This window comes from Lithobates pipiens, unplaced genomic scaffold (genome assembly GCF_037356315.1).
Source record: "Lithobates pipiens isolate NorthernLeopardFrog02 unplaced genomic scaffold, aLitPip1_a1.2 Scaffold_8, whole genome shotgun sequence".
NCBI lineage: Eukaryota > Metazoa > Chordata > Amphibia > Anura > Ranidae > Lithobates > Lithobates pipiens.
Window position 1 is genome coordinate 3,830,204 of NW_027507903.1, and position 19,439 is coordinate 3,849,642.

Consider the following 19,439-nt stretch of genomic DNA (forward strand, 5'->3'; position numbering starts at 1 on the left):
ATGTACTAAAAAGATAAATAAAGAATATATAAAAAAAAAAAATCTCAAGGATGATCAGAAGAAATGGACAGCACCTGAGTTAAATATATGAGTGTCACAGCAAAGGTTCTGAATACTTGGGACCATGTGATATTTCAGTTTTTCTTTTTTAACCACTTGCCGCCCGCCCTATAGACAATTGACGGTGGCAAAGTGGTTTCATAATCCTGATCGGACGTCATATGACGTGATCAGGATTATGAGCCGCTGCGCGCCCCCCGGGGGCGCGCATCGCGGCGATCGTTGTTGCGGGGTGTCAGTCTGACACCCGGCAACTACGATCTCGGTAAAGAGTCTCCGACGGAGACTCTTTAAAACGTGATCAGCCGTGTCCAATCACGGCTGATCACAGTGTAAATAGGAAGAGCCGGTGATCGGCTTTCCCTCACTCGCGTCTGTCAGACGCGAGTAGAGGAGAGCCGATCGGCTGCTCCTCTGACAGGGGGGGGCTGTGCTGATCGATTATCAGCACAGCCCCCCCCGAGGATGCCCACACTGGACCACCAGGGACGCCACCAGACCACCAGGGATGCCCAGAAAAAGGTAATCTTCCCTAGACCACCAGGGATGCCAGTCAGCACAATGGATGCCAATCAGTGCCCATAATGGATGCCAATCAGTGCCCACAATGGGCATCACTGATTGGCATGCATTATTGTTTGGCACTGATTGGCATCCATTAGTACAGTATAACACCAATGCCGCCTATGAGTGCCCACCTGTGCCGCCTATCAGTGCCCACCTGTGCTGCCTATCAGTGCCCACCTGTGCCGCCTATCAGTGCCCACCCATGCCCATCTGTGCCGCCTATCCATGCCCATCTGTGCCGCCTATCCATGCCCATCCGTGCCAGCTATCAGTGCCAATTTGTGCCACCTATCAGTGTCCATCCGTGTCGCCCATCCGTGCCGCCTATCAGTGCCACATATCAGTGTCCATCAATGCCACCTCATCAGTGCCACTTCATTGGTGCCACATCATTGGTGCCCATCAGTGCCGCCTTATCAGTGCCCATCAGTGTAGCCCCATCAGTGCCCATCAGTGAAGGAGAAAACGTACTTATTTACAAAGTTTTGAAACTGAAACAAAGAAAAACATTTTTTTTTTCAAAATTTTCGGTATTTTTTTATTTGTAGCGCAAAAAATAAAAACCGTAGAGGTGATCAAATACCACCAAAAGAAAGCTCTATTTGTGGGGAAAAAATGATACAAATTTAATTTGAGTACAGTGTAGCGTGACCGCGCAATTGTCATTCAAAGTGCGACAGCGCTGAAAGCTCTAAATTGGTCTGGGCAGGAAGGTGTTTAAGTGCCCTGTATTGAAGTGGTTAATAAATCTGCAAAAATGTCAGCAATTCTGTGTTTTTCTGTCAATATGGGGTGCGGTGTGTACATTAATGAGGAAACCAAAAAAATGAACTTACCGTATATACTCGAGTATAAGCCGAGATTTTCAGCCTCTTTTTTGAGGCTGAAAGTGCCCCCCTCGGCTTATACTCGAGTCATCGCTGTCTGCCCGCTTGATCAGCGTGTCGAGCAGACAGACAGCGGCCATTCTATCATTCAAAAGCCGCGCCTCCGGCTCCGCCTTCGCCTGTGATAGGCGGAACACTGAATTTCCCAGCAGCCTGTGTTCCGCCTATCACGGACATCGTATCATCCTCGTACTACGGACGAGGATGATACGATGTCCGTGATAGGCGGAACACAGGCTGCTGGGAAATTCAGTGTTCCGCCTATCACAGGCGAAGGCGGAGGCTTTTGAATTTTACAATGGCCGCCGAGGCGCCGACGAAGAGGGCACGGGACGGAGGCAAGGCAAGGCACGGCACGGGACGGGACGGGACGGAGGCAAGGCAAGGCACGACACGACACGGGACGGAGGCAAGGCACGGCGGCAAGGCACGGCACGGGACGGAGGCAAGGAGGCAAGGCACGGGACGGAGGCTCGGGACAAAGGCTCGGGACACAGGTAGGCTGGACACACACACACACACACACACACATACACAAACATGGATGGATGGATGGAGACACACACACACAGGGATGGATGGATGGATGGAGACACACACACACAGGGATGGATGGATGGATGGAGACACACACACACAGGGATGGATGGATGGATGGATGGATGGAGACACACACACACAGGGATGGATGGATGGATGGAGACACACACACACAGGGATGGATGGATGGATGGACACACACACACACAGGGATGGATGGACGGACACACAGGGATGGACGGACACACAGGGATGGACGGACACACAGGGATGGACGGACACACAGGGATGGACGGACACACACACAGGGATGGACAGGCATGTCTCACCCTCGGCTTATACACGAGTCAATAAGTTTGCCAGTTTTTTGGGGGTAAATTGGGGGCCTCGGCTTATATTCGGGTCGGCCTATACTCGAGTATATACGGTAAATGATTTTAGCAAATGGCTGCAATATAACGAAGAGTGAAAAATGTAAGGGGGTCTGAATACTTTCCGTTTCCCCACTGTATATGTCACGGCTTGCAAGTGGTGTACCAGGGTTGAAGCCATCATCAGAACGCCAGTATTTATTTATTTTTTGTTCAGCAGGTGATTCTCTTTCTCATGAAATTGGTCTACGCAGCTAATTAGCCACTGGATCGCTTTTTTTTAGAAGCAGCGAGAGAGGTTGTACGATCGTCTGGTGTTTTTCTCTGGCTTACCGTTAACACCAGTGAGCCCGGGAAACGAACCTGCAGTTTGCACGGCTGGTCACAGAGGTGAACAGAGACCAGATTGTCTCTCCTCACCTCTATGATCTAGGACAGGGGTCGGGAACCTATAGCTCTTTTGATGGCTACATCTGGCTCTCGCAAATTCAATCCGCGGATCATGTGGTGTGCCGATCCGCAGATTGAGCCCATAGGAAAGGCCGTGGCTTCGGCCTAGCTCCGGAGCCACGGCCATCTTGGTACACCCGGCGGCGGCCTAGGTGAGAGGCGCGCTGACGTCATCATCACCACCCGTCTCCTGGATCTGTCTGCTAGTGGTAAGCAAGCAGAGTCAGACATATTACAGTGGGGGGGAGACGTGGATATTACAGTGGGGGAGACGACATAGATATCACAGTGGGGGAGATGACGTGGATAATACAGTGGGGGGAGATGACGTGGATAATACAGTGGGGGGAGATGACGTGGATATTACATTGGGGGGAGACGTGGATAATACAGTGAGGGAGATGACGTGGATAATACAGTGGGGAGATGACGTGGATAATACAGTGGGGGAGATGACGTGGATAATACAGTGGGGGAGATGACGTGGATAATACAGTGAGGGGAGACGACGTGGATATTACAGTGGGGGGAGACGTGGATATTACAGTGGGGGGAGACGTGGATATTACAGTGGGGGAGATGACGAGGATATTACAGTGGGGGGAGATGACGTGGATATTACAGTGGGGGGAGATGACGTGGATATTACAGTGGGGGGAGATGACGTGGATATTACAGTGGGGGGAGATGACGTGGATATTACAGTGGGGGGAGATGACGTGGATATTACAGTGGGGGGAGATGACGTGGATATTACAGTGGGGGGGAGACGTGGATATTACAGTGGGGGGAGACGTGGATATTACAGTGAGGGGAGACGACGTGGATATTACAGTGAGGGGAGACGACGTGGATATTACAGTGGGGGGAGACGTAGATATTACAGTGGGGGGAGACGTAGATATTACAGTGGGGGGGGAGACGTTGATATTACAGTGGAGGGGGGAGACGTGGATATTACAGTGGAGGGAGACGTAGATATTACAGTGGGGGAGATGACGTGGATATTACAGTGGGGGAGATGACGTGGATATTACAGTGAGGGGAGATGACGTGGATATTACAGTGGGGGGAGACGTAGATATTACAGTGGGGGAGATGACGTAGATATTACAGTGGGGGAGACGATGTAGATATTACAGTGGGGGAGACGATGTAGATATTACAGTGGGGGGGGACGTGGATATTACAGTGGGGGGGAGACGTGGATATTACAGTGGGGGGGAGACGTGGATATTACAGTGGGGGGGAGACGTGGATATTACAGTGGGGGGGAGACGTAGATATTACAGTGGGGGGAGACGTAGATATTACAGTGGGGGGGGAGATGTGGATTGTGTGATTTATCTCTTCATAAAGAACACCTGATTGTTTAATTCAGAGACTTATTGTACTTTAAAAGTGTTGGTCTTACATAAAACGCTCACATTTACTTGTATTTAGTTTTAAACATATTGTACGGCTCTCACGGAATTACATTTTAAAATATGTGGCGTTCATGGCTCTCCCAGCCAAATAGAATCCCTACCCCTGATCTAGGAGGACCAGAGTGCCGTCATGACTTCACTTCCAGTCTTGGGCGAAAGTTTTTGTTTTGTTTTTTTAAGCAAAAAAATAAAATAAAAAATGTCTTTTGCTTTCAAAAGGTAAAAGGAGAGATTTGGGGTCTTATAGACTCGAGATCTCTCCATAAAGAGGACCTGTCACCCTTATTTCTATTACAAGGGATGTTTACAAGTGAATTAAAAGGACAGTGTAAAATGAAAAAATAAAATCACCCCTATCCCTCTGTGCTCACGCACAGAAACAAACGCGTATGAAAGCCGCACACGCATATGTAAATGGTGTTCGCACCGCACATGTGTGGTATCGCCGCAAACGCTTTAGCAAGAGCAATAATTCTAGTGCTAGACCTCCTCTATAGCTTGAAATTATTAACCTGTAAAAAAAATATTAAAATTTAAGCAATGTTTATGGAGATTTTTTTAGGTATCGTAGTTTGTCGTCATTCCACAAGCGTGCGCAATTTTAAAGCGAGAAATGTTAGGTATCTATTTACTCGGCGTAACATCATCGTTTATATTTTACCAAAAATTGAGTATTATATTGTGTTTTTTCCCCATTTAAAATTCATTAAAGTCGTTTTTAACCCACTTATTGTTGTTACTACAATCCCCTCTGCTGTAATAAATGCTGTGCCCCACTGTATGTGTTTTCTAAAAAAAAAAAAAATACCTTATTTTATAGTGCCGATCGACAGTCACGTGACCGGCCGTCTCTCTCCTCACCAGGTCTGACAGCAAAGCGGGCGGAGCCGAGAAACCCCCGCTGACGTCAGCCGGGAGGAGGAGAGGAGGAGAGAGACAGCCGGTCATGTGACTGCCGATCGGTGCTATAAAATAAGGTATTTATTGGCAGATTTTTTTATCGGCCGTCTCTCTCCTCACCAGGTCTGACAGCAAAGTGAGCGGAGCCGAGACGTATTTGTCGGGAAGATTTTTCTTTAGAAAACACATACGGTGCGGCACAGCATTCATTATAACAGAGGATTGTAGTATCAACAATAAACGTTATGATATCAGCAGGAAGGTAAGGGGGGGGGGGGGTGGCGGGGGGGACAGGCACTGGTACAAGCTGACAGGCAGGGAGGGGAGGTGGGTGGAGAACAGAGAAGACAGAGCAGAAAATGACGGAGGCACGTGAACTGACCACGGTGTCGGGGCTCAGCAGTCATGATATAGCGTGCTCAGTCTACAGGGAGAGGGCAGAACCAGGCAGGATCAGCCAGGTATTTCAGGTGATACCGGGGGGGGGGGGGGGGACACTGGTACAAGCTGACAGGGAAGGGAGGGGAGGTGGGTGGAGAACAGAGAAGACAGAGCAGAAAATGACGGAGGCACGTGAACTGACCACGGTGTCGGGGCTCAGCAGTCATGATATAGCGTGCTCAGTCTACAGGGAGAGGGCAGAACCAGGCAGGATCAGCCAGGTATTTCAGGTGATACCGGGGGGGGGGGGGGGGGCGGACACTGGTACAAGCTGACAGGGAAGGGAGGGGAGGTGGGTGGAGAACAGAGAAGACAGAGCAGAAAATGATGGAGGCACGTGAACTGACCACGGTGTCGGGGCTCAGCAGTCATGATATAGCGTGCTCAGTTTACAGGGAGAGGGCAGAACCAGGCAGGATCAGCCAGGTATTTCAGGTGATACGGGGGGGGGCAAATGACACTCTGCTGTATAACATTCTTTAAGGGAACAGGATCCAATTTTTTTTTAGGTTAACAAACACTTTAAAGTGTATTTTTTTTTTATTGCATTTGAAAAACTGCTGCGCAAATACCTTATGACAAAAAATTATCGCAGTTTTATTCTCTAGGGTCTCTGCCAAAAAATATATATTTAATGTTTGGGGTTTCCAAGTCATTTGCTAGCGTGAAGTGGTTAAAAGTCAGCAGATATACAGTATTTGTACTTGTTTTTTTTTTTGTTTTTTTTTTGCATGACCGTAGTTCCTCTTTCATATCAGCTTTTTGGCGGAAACACCCTTTGTATGTTTTTTCCCCTATTTTAAAAGAAAAGCAACAGAAGAAGCATGTTTAGGAACACTGAGGCTCATTTGCTAAAACTGGAGAGTGCAAAATCTGGTGCAGCTGCACGTGGTAGCCAATCAGCGTCGAGCTTGTTAGGCTAAACTTTAAAGAATAAAACCTGGAAGCTGATTGGCCACCATGCAGAGTTACACCAGATTTTGCATTCTCCAGTTTTAGTAAATCAACCCCTCAGTCACCGACCAGTTACCGTATTTATCGGTGTATAACACTCACCGGCGTATAACACGCACCCCAAGTTTAGGAGGGAATTTAAACGAAAAAACTTTTAGGAGGGAAGTTTAAGGAAAAAAAACGTACATTTAAATGCCCACCAATGCAGCCTTGTCAGTCATTTGCAGCCTTGCCAGTCATATGTAGCCTTCTATTGCAGCCTTGCCAGTCATTTGCAGCCTTGCCAGTCATTTGCAGCCTTCTATTGCAGCCTTGCCAGTCATATGCAGCCTTGCCAGTCATTTGCAGCCTTCTATTGCAGCCTTGCCAGTCATTTGCAGCCTTGCCAGTCATTTGCAGCCTTCTATTGCAGCCTTGCCAGTCATATGCAGCCTTGCCAGTCATTTGCAGCCTTCTATTGCAGCCTTGCCAGTCATTTGCAGCCTTCTATTGCAGTCTTGCCAGTCATTTGCAGCCTTCTATTGCAGCCTTGCCAGTCATTTGCAGCCTTCTATTGCAGCCTTGCCAGTAATTTGCAGCCTTCTATTGCAGCCTTGCCAGGCGCTAGCCCGCCTCTTAAAGGAGACGTACAGGTACGCCCATTTGCCCACCGCTGCCATTGTGCCGACACTAGCCTCGTTAGTGTGTTTGCAGTTTAAAAATTGCGCCGCCGAGAAACAGAGCGGGTGTCCTGTGTATCTCGGCGGCGCTCGGTAGTTCTCGGCGGTTTTCGGGTATTTTCGGCTGCAATCGGCCGCTCTCGGCTATTTTCGGCTTTTCCGAAAGCCGCCGAGAACGGCCGAGGATGGCCAAAAATAGGCGAAAATACCCAAAAAGCCGCAGAAAGCAAGACAAGGGTATAGAAACAGCGGGGGATCGGCGTATAACACGCACCCCCGATTTCCCCCAATTTTAGGGGGAAAAAAGTGCGTGTTATACACCGATAAATACGGTACATAGAATTATTATTATTATTATTTTTTTTGTACAGGGAATACGTTTTACCTGTTTCATTAAGGCTGCTTTCACACTGGGGCGGGAGCGGCGTCGGCGGTAAAGTGCCGCTATTTTTAGCGGCGCTTTACCGTAGTTTTAGCGGCGGTCTGCGGGCGCTAGCGGGTGGTTTTAACCCCCGCTAGCGGCCGAAAAAGGGTTAAAACCCGCCCACAAAGCGCCGCTGCAGCCGCGCTTTGCCGGCGGTATTACCGCGGTGTCCCATTGATTTCAATGGGTAGGAGCGGTTTAGGAGCGGTGAATACACCGCTCCTTCACCGCTCCAAAGATGCGGCTAGCAGGACTTTTTTCACCGTCCTGCCAGCGCATCGCTCCAGTGTGAAAGCCCTCCGCTTTCACACTGGAGTGAAAGGGGCCGGTTTTTTTCAGGCGCTACACAGGCGCTATTTTTAGCGCTGTAACGCCTGAATACCGCCCCAGTGTGAAAGGGGCCTAAACAGTTCATCTGAAAGTGAGATTCTTCATTATTATACCTGTTTAATTTTTTTTAAAGTGTAACAAAAAAAATTTTGCAAATAAAAAAATAATAATAATAAAATTATTAGATTGTAAGCTCTTCTGAGCAGGGCCCTCTTAATCCTCTTGCATTTTATTGTATTGTAACTGTATTGTCTCCTTTTTATATTGTAAAGCGCTGCGTAAATTGCTGGCGCTATATAAATCCTGAATAATAATAATAATAATAATAATACAGCGTATACAATTGTTACACAAGTCATATTGTAATTGAATGTTATTAAAAATGCCCTTTCCTTTTGAATCTGCAGCCGCTGTAATCTTCTGTGAAATGCAATATGGCCACCTGGAGGCGCTCTGTACACAGATGGTATACAGACCACTGCCGCCCAACCCTCCCCCCCCCCCCCCCCCCCCCCCCCCAGATATGTAATTTCCTGCTTGTGTGATTGGCTCACTGATTTTTCCAGAAGTCTGCACTAAGATACAAGTCAGATTTTGGGCATCTCCAACAACAATGTCATTTTTGAAGAGATACTCCCAAAGGCAAATCAGGTTTTAAAGGGATGCAGACCCTGCCACTTTCCTAATTAGAGCCCCTGTGTTCCATCGGATTTTGCCCTCTTTCGAGAAATGCCCGAGCCGCGCTGCGCAGTACAGAACGGCACTCCAGCTGATTTCACGATTAGCTGTTGTGACGGCGCATGCGCAGAGGGCACTATCCCATAGTACACTGTTATTATGAGATTGTGCCTCGTGCTTGCGGGGGGGGCGTGTTCAGTTTGGTGAAGGGCGGGTTTTAATCTGTTGATGGACGGGTTCAGTACTGCAATAGGGACAATGTTACTCCCCGATCCTGGCGCTTGCGGGGCGTGCCGAGTGTGCTGAAGGGCGGGGGGGGGGGGGGGTTGTTGATGGGCGGGTGTTCAGTGGTTTGCAGGGCGTATTTAGCAGAGTAGCAGAGCGGGTTTGGAAAAATAGGAGAGTGGAGGGAATAACATTGTCCCTTTGCATAACTGAGCCCGTTCATCAAACAGGTTAACCACTTCAGCTCCCGGAAGATATTACCCCCTTCCTGACCAGAGCACTTTTTGCGATTCGGCACTGCGTCGCTTTAACTGACAATCGCGCGGTCGTGCGACGTGGCTCCCAAACAAAATTGACGCCTTTATTTCCCCACAAATAGAGCTTTCTTTTGGTGGTATTTGATAACCTCTGCGGTTTTTATTTTTTGCGCTATAAACAAAAAAAGAGCGACAATTTTGAAAAAAAAAAAGCAATATTTTTTACTTTTTGCTATAATAAATACCCTCCAAAAAATATAATAAAAAAGATTTTTTTTTCCTCAGTTTAGGCCGATACGTATTCTTCTACATATTTTCGGTTAAAAAAAAAAAAAAAAAAAAAAAAAATGCAATAAGCGTTTATTGATTGGTTTGCGCAAAAGTTATAGTGTCTAAAAAATAGGGGGTGGTTTTATGGCATTTTTTAAATAAATGTTTTTACTAGTAATGGCGGCGATCAGCGATTTTTATCATAACTGCGACATTATGGCAGACATATTGGACACTTTTGGCGCCATTTTTGCACCATTGTCATTTATACAGCGATCAGTAAAATGCATTGATTACTGTGTAAATGACACTGGCAAGGAAGGGGTTAAACACTAGGGGGCGATGAAGGGTTAAGTGTGTCCTAGGTAGTGATTCTAGCTGTAGGGGGGGGGGGATGGGCTACCACTGACATGACATCGATCACTGCTCCCGATGACAGGGAGCGGTAGATCTCTGTCATGACATAAGGCAGAACGGGGGAAATGCCTTGTTTACATAGGCACGTCCCCATTCTGCGGCTCCGTGACATGATCGCCGGGAGACCGGCGGACATCGAGTCTGCCGGTCCCGCAGGCACGGTCACACTGCACGCGCCGGGCGCTAGCCCCGCCTCTTAAAAGGGAGACGTACAGGTACGCCCATTTGCCCACCGCTGCCATTGTGCCGACGTATATCGGCGCGCAGAGGTCGGCAAGTGGTTAAAACCCGCCCTTCACCAAACTGAACACGCAAGAGCGAGGCACAATCTGATAACAGTCTTCTATCGGATAGCGCCCTCTGCGCATGTGCCGTCATGACAGCCGATCGTGAAATCATCTGGGAGTGCCGTTCCGTACTGCGCATGCGCATTGTCCCATTGCACGTGCCGGACGCTAGCCCCGCCTCGTGCCGGACGCTAGCCCCGCCTCTTAAAGGAGACGTACAGGTACGCCCATTTGCCCACCGCTGCCATTGTGCCGACGTATATCGGCGTGCATCGGTTAAAACCCGCCCTTCACCAAACTGAACACGCAAGAGCGAGGCACCATCTGATAACAGTCTTCTATCGGATAGCGCCCTTTGCGCATGTGCCGTCATGACAGCCGATCGTGAAATCATCTGGGAGTGCCGTTCTGTACTGCGCATGCGCATTGCGGCTCGGGCATTTCTCGACAGAGGACACTATCCGATAGAACACCCTGCAGGTGCAGCAGCTGATTGATAACGATCAAGTCGTTCACATTCACTCAGCACATGGACACAGAGAAACAAACAGCTATTTCTTCAGAATAACAAAAGGTAGGAATCGGCTACAAAGTTTGTTACAATCCCTGCAATGTACAGAGATCAGCCAGAGAGGGGGAGGGGTTGTCAATAAAAGTGGAGTTACCCTTTAAGATCAGCCCTGTGAATTGAATAAAAGAGGTCTCTTACTGTACGAAGGGTCCGTCCAGATGTGTGTGAACCCCCGGGGGGCCCCGGTGGTGAATACGGTGAGGTGTAGACTGCCTTGTGGCAGAAGGCTGCACAGGGATAGATTTTTGTTCCTAAGCAAGGCGACTCTGCGCGGGGGTTCCGGCCAATCCTGCGGAGTTATTCCCGGGTCCAGGAGGACGCGAAGTTCCATCTTACAGCTGCAATAGGAATGTAAACGTGTGTCAGTGTCCTGCTCATCATTGACATGCCATTAATCAATTGTTACTTGATTGATTGATTGATTGATTGATTGAACCGCATACTCTTTTCTTGATCATCCATGTTCTTTAACCACTTCAGCCCCCGGAAGGTTTTACCCCCTCCCCTCTTCGTGACCAGGCCATGTTTTTGCGAAACAGCACTGCGTTACTTTAACTGACAATTGCGCGGTCGTGCGACGCTGTACCCAAATAAAATCAATGCCCCCCCACAAATAGAGCTTTCTTTGGGTGCCATTTGATCACCTCTGCGATTTTAATTTTTTGTCCTATAAACAAAAAAATTTAAAAAAGGAGCGACAATTTTGAAAAAACAAATAAAAACTATATTTTTTACTTTCTGCTCCAAAACACACCCAATAAAAAAAAAAAAAAAAATTTTCTTCATCTGTTTAGGCCAGGGGTGTCCAAACTTTTTACAAAGAGGGCCAGTTAAGAGGGAAGTTTCAGGAAAAAACTTACATTTTCATTACAGAACTGTGAAGCATAATAAGGGTCAGTGCCCATGAATGCAGTCTCACCATTGCCATGAATGCAGTCTCACCATTGCGATGAATGCAGCCTAACCATTGCCACGAATGCAGCCTCACCATTGCCACGAATGCAGCCTCACCATTGCAATCAGTGCAGCCTCACCATTGCAATCAGTGCAGCCTCACCATTGCAATCAGTGCAGCCTCACCATTGCCATAAATGCAGCCTCACCATTGCCATGAATGCAGTCTCACCATTGCAATCAATGCAGCCTCAGCATTGAAATCAAGGCAGCCTCACCATTGCAATCAGTGCAGCCTCACCATTGAAATCAATGCAGTCTCATCACCATTGCAATCAATGCAGTCTCACCATTGCAATCAATGCAGTCTCACCATTGCAATCAATGCAGCCTCACCATTGCAATCAATGCAGCCTCACCATTGCAATCAATGCAGCCTCACCATTGCAATCAATGCAGCCTCACCATTGCAATCAATGCAGCCTCACCATTGCAATCAATGCAGCCTCACCATTGCAATCAGTGCAGTCTCACCATTGCAATCAATGCAGCCTCACCATTGCAATCAATGCAGCCTCACCATTGCAATCAGTGCAGCCTCACCATTGCAATCAGTGCAGCCTCACCATTGCAATCAGTGCAGCCTCACCATTGCAATCAGTGCAGCCTCACCATTGCAATCAGTGCAGCCTCACCATTGCAATCAGTGCAGCCTCACCATTGCAATCAGTGCAGCCTCACCATTGCAATCAGTGCAGCCTCACCATTGCAATCAGTGCAGCCTCACCATTGCAATCAGTGCAGCCTCACCATTGCAATCAGTGCAGCCTCACCATTGCAATCAGTGCAGCCTCACCATTGCAATCAGTGCAGCCTCACCATTGCAATCAGTGCAGCCTCACCATTGCAATCAGTGCAGCCTCACCATTGCCATAAATGCAGCCTCACCATTGCCATGAATGCAGTCTCACCATTGCCATGAATGCAGTCTCACCATTGCAATCAGTGCAGCCTCACCATTGCAATCAATGCAGCCTCATCATTGCAATCAATGCAGCCTCACCATTGCAATCAATGCAGCCTCACCATTGCAATCAATGCAGCCTCACCATTGCAATCAGTTCAGCCTCACCATTGCAATCAGTGCAGCCTCACCATTGCAATCAGTGCAGCCTCACCATTGCAATCAATGCAACCTCAGCATTGAAATCAAGGCAGCCTCACCATTGCAATCAGTGCAGCCTCACCATTGCAATCAGTGCAGCCTCACCATTGAAATCAATGCAGTCTCATCACCATTGCAATCAATGCAGCCTCATCATTGCAATCAATGCAGCCTCACCATTGCAATCAGTGCAGCCTCACCATTGCAATCAGTGCAGCCTCACCATTGCAATAAGTGCAGCCTCACCATTGCAATCAGTGCAGCCTCACCATTGCAATCAGTGCAGCCTCACCATTGCAATCAGTGCAGCCTCACCATTGCAATCAATGCAGCCTCAGCATTGAAGTCAAGGCAGCCTCACCATTGCAATCAGTGCAGCCTCACCATTGAAATCAATGCAGTCTCATCACCATTGCAATCAATGCAGCCTCACCATTGCAATCAGTGCAGCCTCACCATTGCAATCAGTGCAGCCTCACCATTGCAATCAGTGCAGCCTCACCATTGCAATCAGTGCAGCCTCACCATTGAAATCAATGCAGTCTCACCATTGCAATCAGTGCAGCCTCACCATTGCAATCAGTGCAGCCTCACCATTGCAATCAGTGCAGCCTCACCATTGCCACAGTGCAGCCTCACCATTGCCACAGTGCAGCCTCACCATTGCCACAGTGCAGCCTCACCATTGCAATCAGTGCAGCCTCACCATTGCAATCAGTGCAACCTCACCATTGCCACAATGCAGCCTCACCATTGCAATCAATGCAGCCTCACCATTGCAATCAATGCAGCCTCACCATTGCAATCAGTGCAGCCTCACCATTGCAATCAGTGCAGCCTCACCATTGCAATCAGTGCAGCCTCACCATTGCAATCAGTGCAGCCTCACCATTGCAATCAGTGCAGCCTCACCATTGCAATCAGTGCAACCTCACCATTGCCACAATGCAGCCTCACCATTGCAATCAATGCAGCCTCACCATTGCAATCAGTGCAGCCTCACCATTGCAATCAGTGCAGCCTCACCATTGCAATCAGTGCAGCCTCACCATTGCAATCAGTGCAGCCTCACCATTGCAATCAGTGCAACCTCACCATTGCCACAATGCAGCCTCACCATTGCAATCAATGCAGCCTCACCATTGCAATCAATACAGCCTCACCATTGCAATCAGTGCAGCCTCACCATTGCAATCAGTGCAGCCTCACCATTGAAATCAATGCAGTCTCACCATTGCAATCAGTGCAGCCTCACCATTGCAATCAGTGCAGCCTCACCATTGCAATCAGTGCAGCCTCACCATTGCAATCAGTGCAGCCTCACCATTGCAATCAGTGCAACCTCACCATTGCAATCAGTGCAACCTCACCATTGCAATCAGTGCAGCCTCACCATTGCCACAATGCAGCCTCACCATTGCCATCAATGCATTCTGATCGATGCCCATCTGCAGCCTCTGAGGGGACAGGGAGGGGGATGGGACGAGCGCCAACAGATTACATACAGGAGAATCTCCTGTTTACTCAGCGGCCTCTTTAATAGAAAGTCCCGCCTCCTATGATAGACAGGAAAGTCATCCAATGGCAGCCCAGGAGACGGGACTTCCTATTACAGATGCCGCAGAGAAAACAGGAGATTCTCCTGTATGTAATCTGATGGCGCCCGTCCCATCCCCCTCCCTGTCCCCTCTGAGGAACGATAAATACAGTATATATCTTTTGTGTCCCTCGCGGGCACAAAAGATACATTTATCCAAATCACCAGGAAGACCATATTATACTGGAATGCGGGGCGCGATTGGCCCGCGGGCCGGACTTTGGAAATGCCTGGTGTAGGACCATATGTATTCTGCTACTTATTCTTTGTAAAAAAAAAAATCCCAATAACTTATATTGATCGGTTTGTGCAAAAGTTATTGCGTCTACAAACTATGGGATATTTTTATGGCATTTTTTTTTTTTTTTTACTAGTAATGGCGGCAATCAGAGATTTTTAGCAGGACTGCGACACTGCATCGGACAAATTTGACACTTTTTGGGCACCAGTGACACCAACACAGTGACCAGCGCTAAAAATATGCACGTGGCAGGGAAGGGGTGTCAGGGCTGGGCTCAGCCCTTCCTTCTCTGAGCTGGCCACTCAGCTGTCGGCTAACTGCCAGCTCCTGTCTCTCCACAGTGACTCACCTGATGATGATCCTGCTCGTCATTCCTGCCTACTTAAGCCGTTCAGGCTTTCACTTTGGTCATCATCACAGGGACGGTCTCTTGCGATCCTGCTCAAGACTTGCTTTGCTGACACCCCTTCTGGCTCCAGATCCTGCTTGCTCTTCCACTACATTGATCCCTGACTTCTTGGCTTGGCTGACTATCCGTTCTAGTTACTAAACTTTGACTAAGTTTGTTCTTTTTACTTTTATTATTAAACAAGTGTGATTTAACTGTACTTCTGTCTCGGTCTGATTTCATGGTTTCCGATAAGGCGTTAACATCGGGGGCGAGCATAGGGTTAAGTGCGTGCCTAGGGGGTGCTTTCTAACTGGGTGGGGGGGGGGGGGGAGTGCTCTGACAGGGTGCTTAGCAGGCACACAAGATCTCTATCCTCTCCCCTGTCAGAACGGTGATCTGCCTTGTTTACATACACAGATGGCCGTTCTGCCACTCTGGGGAACGATCACGGGTGGCCGGTGGACATCGCGTACGTCACAGAGCTGATCTGCCGCAGTGTATCTGGGGTAGGCGGTCGGGGAAGTAGTTGAACCCTTTTAGTTAAAAAAATAAATAAAAAAACAATGTTGATAGTGAAATAAAGTCTTCCACATGCATATTTGTATATCGCTGCTGTACTTCATACATGTCAGGGTAGTATATACAGTACTGTGCAAAAGTCTTAGGCGGGTGTGATGCTATAAACAAAGAATGATTTCAGAAATAGAATTGTTAATATTTATTAATTATTATTTAATTTTTTTTTTTTTTATCAATTAACAAAATGGGAAGTAAATGTAGAGGAGAGAAATCCAAATCCAATCAATATTTGGGGTGACCCGCTCTCCCCCCCCCTTTTCCATCTTCTAGGTAGACAGTTGTTGAAGGAATTAGGCAGGTAGGTTGTTCTATGTACATCTTGGAAGACTAAGCACGGATCTTCTGTGGATGTCAGCTGCCTCCAATCCTTCTGTCTCTTCATGTCATCCCAGACAGACTCCATGATGTTGAGATCAGGGCTCTGTGGGGGCCAAACAATCTCTTCCGGGACTCCTTGTTCTTCACACTGAAGACAGTTCCTAATGACATTGGCTGGATGATTGGGATGGGTGGGTGAGGGGGGGGGGGTTGTGCTGCTGCAAAATAAAGTTGGGGGCCAATCACACGCCTCCCTGATGGTATGGCGAGATGGAGAAGTATCTGCCTGCATTTCTCAGCATTGAGGACACCACTGATCCTAACCGAATCTCCAACTCTATTTGCAGAAATGAAGTGCTCAACTTGCAAGGAACCTCCACCATGCTTCACAGTTGGCGGCAGACACTCATTACTGTACCGCTCTCCAGCCCTTCTGTGAACAAACTGCCTCCTGCTACAGCCAAATATTTCACATTTTCACTCATCAGTCCAGAGCACCCGCTGACATTTTTCTGCACCCCAGTTCCTACGCGTTCCTGCATAGTTGGGTCCCCTTAGCCTCGTTTCCACATCCTATGTAGGAAAAATGTCAGCGGGTGCCCTGGACTGATGAGCGAAAATGTGAAATACTTGGCTGTAGTTGGAGGCGGCTTGTTGACGAAGAGCTGAACAGCGGGACAATAATGGCTCACTGGCTGTGACTGACAGCAGCGGGAACCAATGGCTCTGGCTTCTGTCTCAGCCAATGAGGGAGAGATCCGGAGAGCCGAGGCTCTCATACACATCGCTGGATCGAGATGGGGCTCAGGTATGTATTGGGGGGGGGGGGGCTGCTGCACACAGAACGTTTTTTAGAATGCGTGAAGGTAAAAAAACTCTGTGCCTTCACAACCACTTTAACCGGTTCCCAGCCAGCTCACGCTGATATACCGCGGCAGAACGGCTCTCCTGGGTGAAACCCCCATATGGGTACCTCCTATCATTTTCCAGCTACCAGAGGGCACATGGGGGACCTGATGTGCATGGTCGGCGGGCACGAAAGCCAGCACAGGGATTTGGGTGTGTAAACACACAAATTCCTGAGCTGTCAAAGGAGAGGAGACATAGCGTTTGTTCCTACTAAGTAGGAAAACCGATATGGCTCCTCTCCTAGTCACTCCTATCCGCACGCAGTTAGAACACACTGAGGGAACACACAGTTAACCCCTTGATAGCCCCCTAGTGTTAACCCCTTCCCTGCCAGTAACCTTGATCGCCCTCTAGTGTTAACCGCTTCCCTGCCAGTGACCTTGATCGCCCTCTAGGGTTAACCCCCTCCCTTCCAGTGACCTTGATCGCCCTCTAGTGTTAATCCCTTCTCTGCCAGTGACCTTGATCGCCCTCTAGTGTTAACCCCTTCTCTGCCAGTAACCTTGATCGCCCCCTAGTGTTAACCCCTTCCCTGCCAGTGACCTTGATCCCCCCTCTAGTGTTAACCCCTTCCCTGCCAGTGACCTTGATCGCCCTCAAGTGTTAACCCCTTCCCTGCCAGTGACCTTGATCGACCCTCTAGTGTTAACCCCTTCTCTGCCACTAACCTTGATCGCCCCCTAGTGTTAACCCCTTCCCAGCCAGTGATCTTGATCCCCCTCTAGTGTTAACCCCTTCCCTGCCAGTGACCTTGATCGCCCTCTAGTGTTAACCCCTTCCTGGTCAGTGACATTTACACACAGTAAATCAGTGTATTTTTAGAGCACTGATCGCTGCATAATTGTCAATGGTCCCAAAAAGTGTCAAGTGTGTGTCCGATCTGTCCGTTGCAAAAAAAATAAAAAATCACAGATCACCGCCATTACAAGTAAAAAAAAAAAAAAAAAAAAATGTATATGCTAAAAAAAAAAGGCCATAAATCTATCCCCTATTTTGTAGACGCTATAACTTTTGCGCAAACCAATCAATATACGCTTATTGCGTTTTTTTTTTACCAAAAATATGTAGAATACGTATTGGCAAAAACTGAAGAAGAAATTTGATTTTTAAAATCATTTTTGGGGATGATTATTATAGCAAAAAGTAAAAAATATTGTTTTCTGGCAGGGGAGGGGATAACATCAGAGGCGATCAAAGGGTTAAATGTGTCCCTATGGAGTGATTACTAAGAGTGTGGGGGAGGTGCTTTTACTGCAAGAAGAAAGAGATACATGTTTCTGCTTAGCAGAAACACAGGATCTCTGTCTTCTCCTGCCACAGAAAGGCGATCTTCCTTGTATACACAGGGAGCGATCGACGGGGTTTGGCTGACATCGCTGGACCTGCTGATTGGCTCCCGCTGTGTCCAATCACAGTGGGAGCAGGTTGCCGGTGGCATGCATTAGAGGAGATATACTGTATATCCTATTAGAAGAGATATATACTGTATATACTATTAGAGGAGATATATACTGTATATACTATTAGAGGGGATATATACTGTATATCTGTATATACTATTAGAAGAGATATACTGTATATACTATTAGAAGAGATATACTGTATATACTGTTAGAGGAGATATACTATACATACTATTAGAGGAGATAAATACTGTATATACTATTAGAGGAGATATACTGTATATACTATTAGAGATTTACTGTTTATACTATTAGAGGATATATATACTGTATATACTATTAGAGGAGATATACTATTAGAAGAAATATACTGTATATACTATTAGAGAGAGATATACTGTATATACTATTAGAAGAGATGTACTGTATATACTATTAGAAGAGATACACTGTATATACTAATTAGAGGAGATATACTGTATATACGAGAGGCGATATACTGTATATACTAATTAGAGGAGATATACTGTATATACCATGAAAGGGTGAATCTGGTAAATATCAGACTCAAATCAAATTTTTTATTTAAAAAACAAAACAAAAAATGTCTTCCTTCAAAAAAAAAAAAATAATAATGTAATTTTAAGAATGTTAAAATGGTTGTAAACCCATCTGGAAAAAAAAAAGAAGCAACCTGCAAGGCAAAGGCATAATGAGCTAGTATGCATAGCATACTAGCTCATTATGAATAACTTACCTGAGAACGAAGCCCCCGAAGCGGTCCCCTGTCTTCATGTCTGCCGCTGCCATGGATCCCGGAGTGACTTTTGGGTCTCGCTGCTCCGGCGCTGTGATTCGCCGGAGCAGCGATGACGTCACTCCCGCGCACGGGAGCCGACACTCGCGGCATATCGCCGCGATCTGCGGCCTGCCCAGTGCGCCTGCGCGCCGCTGTCTACGGCGCATGCAGTGGCTGTCTTCGGGTAAATATCTCCTAAACCGTGTAGGTTTAGGAGATATTTCTTGGACCTACAGGTAAGCCTTAATGTAGACTTAGCTGTAGGGTTTACAGCCACTTTAACTGCTTTTGATCTGTTTCTGCAGTACTTTTTGCTGTGCGTTTTGATTTTTGCATTTTTTTTTTTTGGCCAATTTGTTGTGGGGCAGATTAAAAAAAAAAAAAAACACAAATTTCTGCAAAAACACATTCCATGCTTTTTTTTTTTT

At 47.5% G+C, this 19,439-nt stretch overlaps 1 protein-coding gene across 1 annotated transcript in view; it reads right to left on the reverse strand.

The window, feature by feature from the left end:
- The window catches only part of SPG11 (SPG11 vesicle trafficking associated, spatacsin), a gene marked incomplete in the record, with an annotated part of 178,052 nt that overhangs the window by 156,434 nt on the left and 2,179 nt on the right, over positions 1-19,439 (reverse strand). Inside the window, 2 exon segments of the mRNA XM_077471981.1 lie at positions 10,854-10,884; positions 10,887-11,053. Coding sequence (XP_077328107.1) covers positions 10,854-10,884; positions 10,887-11,046 — 191 coding nt within the window.